Source organism: Pteropus alecto, unplaced genomic scaffold, assembly GCF_000325575.1.
Source record: "Pteropus alecto unplaced genomic scaffold, ASM32557v1 scaffold185, whole genome shotgun sequence".
NCBI classification, from domain to species: domain Eukaryota; kingdom Metazoa; phylum Chordata; class Mammalia; order Chiroptera; family Pteropodidae; genus Pteropus; species Pteropus alecto.
In genome coordinates, this window is record NW_006438088.1 from 10,739,927 (window position 1) to 10,749,699 (window position 9,773).

Sequence of the window (9,773 nt, forward strand, 5' to 3'; positions counted from 1 at the left end):
CTTTCCCTAAGTAGCAATATCAAGAAATGAAGAAGGAATCACAGTGACCCAAGGAGGATAAAAAGAGACACCAGAGAATTGTGTCATATAACTGCTCCTGACTCAGAGTACAAAGGTAAACACTTACAGAATAAATAAATTAAGAAATTTTTGCTTGATCACTACCACAATGGAGCTTACAATTTTCTGCTGAATATTAATGTCAAAATATATCCTCTTTAAATGTAATATTACATTCACTTTCATTTTGGGAGAGAGAAATATTAAACTGCAGCTGCATCCCCATTCCTCCATTCCTCTTCAGCAGTCTTGTTAAGTGAGTTTACATTAAAAAACCAACTTCAAATTATATTTGAAGCGGCGTTAGAATCGAACAACTTGGATGCCAGTCTGCACTGTCTCTATGAGTTGCGTTACCCTGGACAAATCATTTAACGCCCTTGTTTCCGGAAACATGTCAGGAACGCCAATACCCACCCTTATCTGATTGATTGTGATCCTGGTCATAAAAACTCTCTGAAAAGTATGTGGCTGCAAGAGATTATCATTAACTGGAACTAAAATAACCATCTCTCTCCTTAAATGAAATTCTCAGGAGTGGCTTACATTTTGTGCTTCAGAAATGTGGTAATAGGAATAGTCATTGTTCACTGAGGGCTGGCCAGTAGGAGGGAGCTGAGCTGAAGGCAGAGCATGAGCAAAACCCATCAAGTGACTGTTCTTCTGGAAACTTGTGGCCACTGTTGGCTGGCTGGCTTTGGAAGACTCCTGCAGATAACCTTCCTGTTCGACCTTCCGACGCATTGTAGAATTCCAGTGGTTCTTGATAGCATTATCAGTTCTGCACAGAAATATATCACATACAAATTTTACAAACAAAAAATTTCAATTCAGATTAGAGTTAATTGACAGAAAACTGTTTCTAACAGAGACCTTTTCTTTTGGTCCACTAATAGTGTCTTTAATTGTTTCAGTCTTCTCTAACCTTCTAAAAGCATGTTCCCCCTATTACCTATTAAAAATCCATAGATTTCTCATAATTGCATAATATGAAATTGTAGCTTTCTATACATTTTGAAATCCTTTAATCATTTTGTTTCCTTGATAAAAGAATATTTTCAGTATAATAACCCTTCATGTTTATTCTGACTACTCATGGTATAAGACTCTAATACACCTTAAGTTCCAGCCATCTTACAAAGTCACTCCTATGAGTGTGGCTTAGACAGGCCTACACCACAATAGGCACTCAATGAAGTTTGTGAATGATAATGAGGCTGCTGTCACCTCACTGTCCTCCCTTTTTCTCGAATAGTACTAGCCAGAAATTTTGAGTGAAAAAAAAACTCCCCTCTTTTGAAAACTACTTCACATTGTTCCCTAACTAGACAGAGGTGAGAATGGAAAATGGGATCCAGAAAGGAAAGATGCTAACTCCCAATATATTTACATGATTTCAAACTGCAAAGCATTTTCACTGAAGTCTTTCAATTTCAGGAAAACAGTTTCTCAATTCAAAGGAAAAAAAAAACGTTTTAAGCCTCCCTTTTACTATTTCGATGGGGATGGGGAATGTATGCTAAAGAAAGAGGAAGTTCAACGCCCCTTAAATTTTTAGAATAATCAACAGCATATCCTCTCAGACCATATGGGAGAAAAGGTCTCCTTTTATCAACCTTTTGAATTCTCTAAGCTTATGCAGAGTCACAAGGGAGGAAATGCTTTAGCACCTCACAGGAGAACATGACATAAACCATCAGAGCCATGGTCATCACTGAAGTGACCCATTTTCCACTTTTGGTTTGTAAAGCTCAAGAACAAAAATATTTTAAATATTTTCTATCTTACGTTATTTTTTTTTACGTAAGCTTTTATAAAAAAGTATCTTCCAAATTAAACAAAATCTGTTTTAACTGTTTAAGTAGGGAAGTGGACAAAATGAGCTTCTATACATATCCCTTACAATGAGGCTATTTTTGTGCCTTCATTAAAAAGAAAGCATAACACTAACATTATTTAAGAACCTGGAAGCAGTATGATAATTCTATAAATACACTATTTCTTTCTTCGAGAGAAGAAAATTAAGCCAGTGGTATAACGATAAGCTGGTATCAGACAAATGGTAGCTGAATTCCTTCTGGTCACTTAACCAGCTACATGAACTCAGGCCAGAGACAAACTGTCTCAGTTTCCTTCTAGGTATTTTGAGTTTTATAGTTTATAAAGTGCTTCGACATTCATTTTACTTGATACTAACACTGGCTCTGTGAAGTAGTTTATTACTCATTTTAAAAATTAAAAAAAAAATTGAGGCTGAGGAAAATTTAATGACGTAGCCCAAGGCTCATTGTTGGGTGGATTCTGGAAGTACTCAACCAGATAAAGTCTAAGCTATCTTCTGGTTCTAAAAGCTATGGATCTGCTTTATCTAATGAAACACTTATGATCAATGGAATGTGATTCACTTACCATACACTTAAAACAGATTGTTCAATACCCACTCCCTCATTCTTCCCAATCAATATATTTTTTGACATATTATTACCGTCCAGGCAGTAGCTTTGCGATTTCTGCCCATCTGTTCCCCAGTCTCTTGTGTGCCTGGTAAATAATTCTGTCTTCCTCTTCTGTCCAGGAGGTTTTCTTAACTTCTGGATTCAAGTGGTTATGCCACCTCTCCCTACATTGTTTTCCAATTCTCCCCTTTAAGTGCTTGGCAATAACAGACCAACGTTTCGGACCGTATTTCTGTACAAGCTCTATCACCTTCAGATAAACACACAAAAATAATCTATGTTTTAATGTTATGTAATGAGTTAGTGTAATCATTCTTCAATGTAACAAGATCTTTAGAAAATTTCTAAAAATCTGCTTTCATTCATTGGAAATATGGGAATAGAGTTCTCTACTTCCTGTTTGCATACTTTACCTGTTTCCTCAAGTAAGGAAACATTCAACAAAGATGTTTAGGGAATATTCTTAATTGTTATTCGCATACCAATGAAGACCAAACTTACTCTCTGATCTTCTTCTTTGGTCCAAGGACCCTTGATGAGCTCAGGATTTAATACTTTCTGCCATCGGTGCTGGCACTGTACATCTGTTCGATTCTAGACAGATAAGATAAAGTATGCATTGTCATATAGATATGTTGTGGTAAGTGCAAATGAAGACTTTGGTATAATATAAATAATATAAGTCATACATAGATAATATTCAGTGAACATAATCAAGCACATTCTAGGGTATGTTTGGAGAGCCCGGCTATCCCCCATTATTTAAGGCTAAAGAACATATAAAGTTGCATCTAAAATTAGGAGCTTTGTCTTCTGAGGGCAAATGTCCTGCCATGTGAACAAAAGGACCATCATAGTGTACATATGGCTGTCAATTTAACTTAACCTTAACCTTAGTCTGTTGCATGTGTAAGTGCCTACAAGGACTAAGGCTAAGCCTTGCTAAAGATTCTATATTAAGGTCAAGCTTTTATGGGAACCCACTCTAAATGACTCCCATTGAAACTAAGACACTTGCTTCAATTTAGGACCCCAAGTGTTACTACTGCAGAATAAAGATGAGTAAAGATAGGCCCTACCTTATAAGAGTTTGTAATCTTATAAGAAGGAAAAGATAAACATATATTAACTAATAGAAGGCATAATTTGATTCATATGAAAGAAGAAACCAAAGTGAAATGATATTGAGATGGGAAATCAAATTCCTCCTTAGGATGAGAAATTGCTTCCTTAGGAAGAGGCTAGAAAAGCTCTTGATAAGGACTTTGAAGGACATGAAGTAATATCACCAGGACAAAAGCCCAGAGGAGGGAAAGCAGAAATGAATTCAACTAAACCTGCTTACAGAGAGGAAGTAGGAAACAGAACTGGAGCTGTACGTCGGAGCCGTATGGGAGGGCCCTTGTGTGCCAGGTCAAGGCAGCGCACTTAATTTGTGAGACTAAGTCACTGTTGTTAATTTTGAAAAGACACGGTACGGCTGCATTTTAGGTAGCTCCATCTGCCAATGGATGGAAAAGTAGAAAGCTACAAGTAGGGAAGATAGTTAGGAAGCCATTATAATCATCCACAGAGTGAAGGGGGCTGGACCTGTGAACAGAGAATGAAAAGAAGGGACTGATGACAAAGGAATTCCCAAATCCTTAGTCACTGCTTGAATGTAAGGGATGGGGAGTGAAATAAGTCTGGAAAGACTCTAAACTTTTAAACTGAGGTATCAAAAGTATGGCTATTAAAAAAATAGAAAATTTCAAAGAAGCTGACTTGGGGGAAAAATGATAAGTTTAGTCATCTACCATGTAACAAATCATCAAAATGCTAATTTATATTATCCTAATAAATGGAAAGATAAAATAAGAAGCAGATATTTTTCAAATGCCATAAAAGTGTTTTAACAATCTATTTAGAAACCCCAATTATATGAATTACAATATACATTATATGTTAGTTCTCTTCCTATTTCTTATATATGAGCAAATATGTAATGTCTTAATATCCTCTCCTAGAATATCTTATTTAAATCTTTGGGAGGAAATTTACTTTTACAGAAAGAAAAAATGACTAACTTACCGGGAGATAATTGGCAATAACTTTCCAGTCATCTGTTCCATTCTGTTCCACCAGCTTCTTTAGTTTTTCATCCTAAGACATTTAAAGGTAATCCTAGGATATCAGTCACTTACTATATAATTCTATTTAAGTTAGAGTAAAAGAGAACCAATCCAATAATCCAATCCAGAAAAAAATCTCTCAAAAATATCCAAATACAACACATGTTAATGTAATATACAGGTTTAGAGCATAGGTTTATTTAGAGTCAGACAGACCAGAGTCTGAATCTTGACTCAGCCACTGATTAGTTGTTTAAGCTCAGGTATATCATTTTGCTTTTCTGTACCTTAGAATTGTTATCTATACAATGGGAATGCTGATGTCAACAGGGTTATTGGAGTTACATGAAGTAACTATGCAAAACTGTTAGCTTAATGCCTGGCTCACTGAACGATTGATATATAGTACCTGTTAAAAGTTTTACTCTGTGAAAAAAAGAAATGAACTCCAATATTAGATTCAATAGACATTTATCTCTGGCAACAGATAGGATCTTGAGTAAGAAATAGTTCAATCTCTATTCTAACTTTTAGTTTGTTCAACCTCTTTCATATAAAATATTGAAGACAACTTTTCTAAATTAAACTTGAAGGCATGTATGATGTAAGAAAATCATTTAGTTTTTGTACTAATATAATTTAAATAAGGCCAAACTTAGAACACAAAAGACACTGAACATCAGGAAAAATCTTTTAGTTCACAAGTGTCTTTCTAAACATGTTTCTAGAAGTGAAGAACCCTCCTATTTTTTGCAAAGATAACTTTCAAACACAAGTGAGTCCCTGGTACAACACAGTCATAGGAATTAAGAAACCAGTGTTAACAACAGAACTTCTGTATCTTTAAGAACTGACCATTCAAGTCACAATCTCCATGGATAAAATATGCATTTCCTATGGCTCTCACTGAGAATCCTGCCTGCCTATTAACAGGAGCTCTGGATTAAGTGAAGTAGAGTGGAATGAAAGTGAGGAAAAGTCATTACCATTAATTCTAACATAAAATCAAAAATCAGTTGCAAAATTTTTGAAACTTAAAAGACAAAGAAATGTTTTCCATACATTAATAATTTTTCTCCTTAAATTTTTTCATTGTTACAAAGGTCAAGCTTTTGATAAGCTTGCAAAAAAAGAAAGATGAGAAGCAAGTTATTTCCATCCATTATTGACTGCTTTTAGAATAGACATTCATGTACATGGCTCTGTGAAATATTATAGATCAAGAATGTTAAATGAATCCAATTATAACAAGACAAGTTCTCTGAGTGTTTTGTTTTATTCTTTTGTTTGTTTTGTTTTTGGAAACAGCAATTCATTCATTTGTTCAGTGAACACCTGTTAATATCTCACTTTGTGTCAAGCAATTCTGAGTTCAGGGAATACAAAAATGAACAGGCGTGTTGCCCTGCCCTCAGTAGACTTAAAGTCTAGTTATAGCAACAGTAAGTAAGAACATGGATTCAATGATTGGGGGACGCATCTAACCTGTCTGGGGAAGCCAGGATGGCTTCACAGAAGAGGTGATATCTCCACAAGTAATGAAGAAGTAGTAAGACATCGTAGGGTAAGAGGCAAGAACAGAATAGGCAGAAGGAAACACAGATGAAGCATAAAGAGGACATTTAAAACTACAAAGAAGTTGGGAAATGGATGATACAGTGTACATGTTGGGGAACGTGATAGGTAAGCATGCTGCACAGGCAGGCTAGAGTAACATTTCAAAGAGTCTGCTAATGAATTTGAGCACCTCTAGTTTAGATGATTTTTTTTGTTTTTCATAAATTGATACATTCTAGGTTTCTTCCGCATTTTAGTAACATGATTAGTTACCTCTTCCCTGGTCCACCTAGTTTTTCCCAAGTGACGCTTTCCAGACTTGGGAAGCAGCCCATCATAGTCATGGTCACACATTTCAATGTCTTCATCATCCTCATCACTACTGTATATGCTGCAGAAATAAAAAATGGGCAGATGTGGACTGAAACAAGAAGATTTAAACTACTGAACTGCAAAACTTAAACAAAAAACTCCTCTAGAATCTTTGAAAACTTACACAAGATTGTTTTCAGCATTCTGTTGTGCTACTATTGTACACTGGTTCTACTGTTATTGGTATCCAACAGATACGGCAAAGGACTTGGCACTTTCTTATTGCTCTGCATGTTTAAACCTGTTGTTACTGTTAGACCAGTGACAAGTTACACATTTGGCAACTTTCCAACCAATGAAGGTTTAAGTTTAAGACAATGTTAAGGACAATAAGAGGAATGAGAGCCCATGTCCTTAGTATAAGTACACACTCAAAATCTTTGGCCTACGTCACATCATTCACATAATATTTCCCAAATAAAATAGATAATTCAATTATATTATTCCAATGGAACTGGAGTCTTATTAAAAGAAAAAAATTCAGGAAGTAATTCACTCAACAATATACTTATAATTCATTCTTTAAAGATTAGAAGATTAAGAGAATCTAAAAGGAAAGGACTTAAAAACCTGAGGATGAGACCATCAAATGATCAAACTGTTTTATAAATAACATTAATATCAAACAGTTCAACACTCCAGGTCAGGTTGATCCGACTTGTGGCCATGTTTATAATACTCAGTTTCTAGAGTAACTAAGTAAATAATTAGGCCATTTGACAGTCAAAATCTTGTTTTTTCTACCTCTGACTGAATGGTACTTGAAATATCTTAAAATGGACCTATTTCAAAACTGAGAGATTCCCCCAGATGGGCTTAGAAAGAACTCATTACTGTTTTCACAAGAGCTTTTTCTTTTACCAAGTTGACCAAAACTATGAATTGTGATGGCTTCTGAAGTAACTCTATATTTAATGTTGATTAATTATATACTGAATAGATGAGAGTAATTTTACAGCCACAGTTTACTTTTAGTTATAATTTTACTCATAAAATCAGATGAGGGAAAATTATACTATCTTAGAAACTTTGCTAAAATTTATCATTGTAATATTGAGAAATTCATAAAACTGACACCAATAAAAGTAATGATATAAAACAATATCATAATGCAACTTATTATTTAAAATATATTTTTATATTCATATCAGAGTTATCTTCCCAAACTAAATTACAAGTATATATTACCTACTCTTTACAAGTCTGCTTGACTTATAAAAATGCTTACTAAAATCCTGAATTTGAGGTTCTTGTAATTTAAAACTATTATTGTGGGCAATAATCTAAAAGTTCAGGATGCATGGTGACAAGTAAGTTGTGATCCAAATTGTCAACATAAAAAAGGCTTTAAACCGTATTTATAATCTATAACCATTTCTTTCATATAGTGTCTGTCTTTTCAAACAAGAGCCTAATCCTGTTCTGAAGTGTCAGCAAAGGGCTCTAAACAACTTCTGATCAACAATTACGGTTGTTTCCCTTTAATAAAAAACACGAGCATCATAAGGTGAAAAATATGTTATTATGAGCCCAGAGCTGTATGTCAGCATCTTTTTAAAGGTTCACAGAGAAATCCTTGGAAAGCCCCCAAATGAAGTGGCACCCTTGTGAAATATCAGGAATACCGAGAAAACCAGAGTAATCTGAAAGAGGAGTCATAGATTCAACTCAACTTAACTTTTTAGGTTTGCCTATATCTGGAGATTACATCTTCAGAACTGAGGAGTACATTTTCCAAACTAGTAACTGGGCACCTCTTGGAAACCGCTCAATACCTAAGGAATAAGCGACATATTCAGCCGCCCATAGGGGGCAGCCAACATCAAGTGAGAGAGAACAGGCATCAAATAGGACCAGGGTTCTGGAGGCAAAGGTGCCAGTCCTAGTTCTGCCTCCGCCTAGCTGCGTGACTTGGACAAATCACTTCCTCTCTTTCAGGACCTCAGTTCCTTGCGTATACATAAGAGCTTGGATTCTATTTCTAAGGTACTTTCCAGTGCTAATAAATGATGATTCCATGTCTTCTGTACCTCTTAAAAATTAAGCACGGAAGCAGAGACGTGCAAAAGTAATGTCTAAGGGGAAACGTGGGGTGTGGCTTTTGCAGGTCCTGAAGGGCCATGAGGGGAGCAGGGCAAGCCAAGGGTTGCTCACACAGCTCCTGAGTCCATCAACAGGCTACGCAAGGGGGCTCGCCTTTGAGATTTGCATGCTATTTCCTTATTCCAAGTTGTGCCGGTCGCCTAAGTAGCATGATTAATTTCTACTAAGGACCTGAAATAACTTTTCCTTTATGGGCTTTGACAAGATCTCAGACCCAACAGTCAGAGAACTTTCAAAGGCTGATTTCAGGCTTGATGCACTCGACTCCCCCACCTGCTAGACCTGGTGTGGTTACAAAAGTACAACTATGAATATTACATTCTGTCAAGGAAACAAACCGTGCAAAGAAACGAAAAAAGAAAAGAGGTGTTGGGGGTTGGGAAGAGGGAGGGGAGCGGGAGGAAGTGCCTTGTGGCTGCTACAGTGATTCTAGAAAAGAGGTTCAGACTCATTTAGCTGACCTGGTTAATAATCCCTGCCGAGTTGACTCTTCGCCTGCAAGAAACGGCTTTGAGCCCGCAGCCGGGTTTCTCTTCCCCCTGAGGCAGGTTCAAGGCTCCCGCCCCTCCAGGCCGCCTCCCCTCTCGGCTACCTGGGAGCTACAGAGAACCTGCGCGGCCCCGCCCCGCGCGGACAGCCGAGAGCTCCGCGCGGATACTGCACCGCGCCTCTTCCCAGCACCCCTTCCTTCTCCACCTTCTACCAGTTTCTGCTCCCAGAAAAAACAGGTGACCGTGGCTCTACTGTTAAGTCCCCAAAGCGAAGGTGAAACCACTGAAGGAGCAGCACCCCCGCCCCGCGCGGCTGGGCCCAGGGCTAAGCGTAGGGAGCCTGCCCCCGCCGGAGTCGCCTCCCTTTTTCTCCGGCGGCCAGCCATGCTTTGGTGCTGCTCCCCGCCCGGCCAGGCAGGGGCCTGAGGGTGCTGCCACAGGGCCCACACCCTCGCTCTTTGCAACTTCCCAACGCTGCGCGAGGACCAGTGACCGCCGATTAAAAAAAAAAAAAAAGTACAAGAAAATCAAACAACCCGTAGGCAGAGAGGTTGGATTTGCTTTGCCTCCAGGGACTTTTCCCCAGAGCTTCTTTGCGAGGGTCGGTCCACCCGAGCGACCTA

At 37.6% G+C, this 9,773-nt stretch overlaps 1 protein-coding gene across 5 annotated transcripts in view; it reads right to left on the bottom strand.

Moving 5' to 3' along the window:
• Nucleotides 1-9,538, bottom strand: part of MYB (MYB proto-oncogene, transcription factor) — a 32,161-nt gene extending 22,623 nt beyond the window's left edge. The window contains exons 1-6 of one of the 5 annotated variants that reach the window (XM_015592127.2): nucleotides 9,121-9,538; nucleotides 6,458-6,575; nucleotides 4,587-4,658; nucleotides 3,018-3,110; nucleotides 2,546-2,766; nucleotides 607-841 (exon numbers count right to left, since the gene is read on the bottom strand). In XM_015592127.2, the coding sequence (XP_015447613.1) occupies nucleotides 607-841; nucleotides 2,546-2,766; nucleotides 3,018-3,110; nucleotides 4,587-4,658; nucleotides 6,458-6,538 (702 nt within the window). In that variant the 5' untranslated portion in view covers nucleotides 6,539-6,575; nucleotides 9,121-9,538. The other 4 variants (XM_025049296.1, XM_025049295.1, XM_025049298.1 and 1 more) reach the window with 4 other exon arrangements.
• Nucleotides 9,539-9,773: the final 235 nt, after the last annotated feature.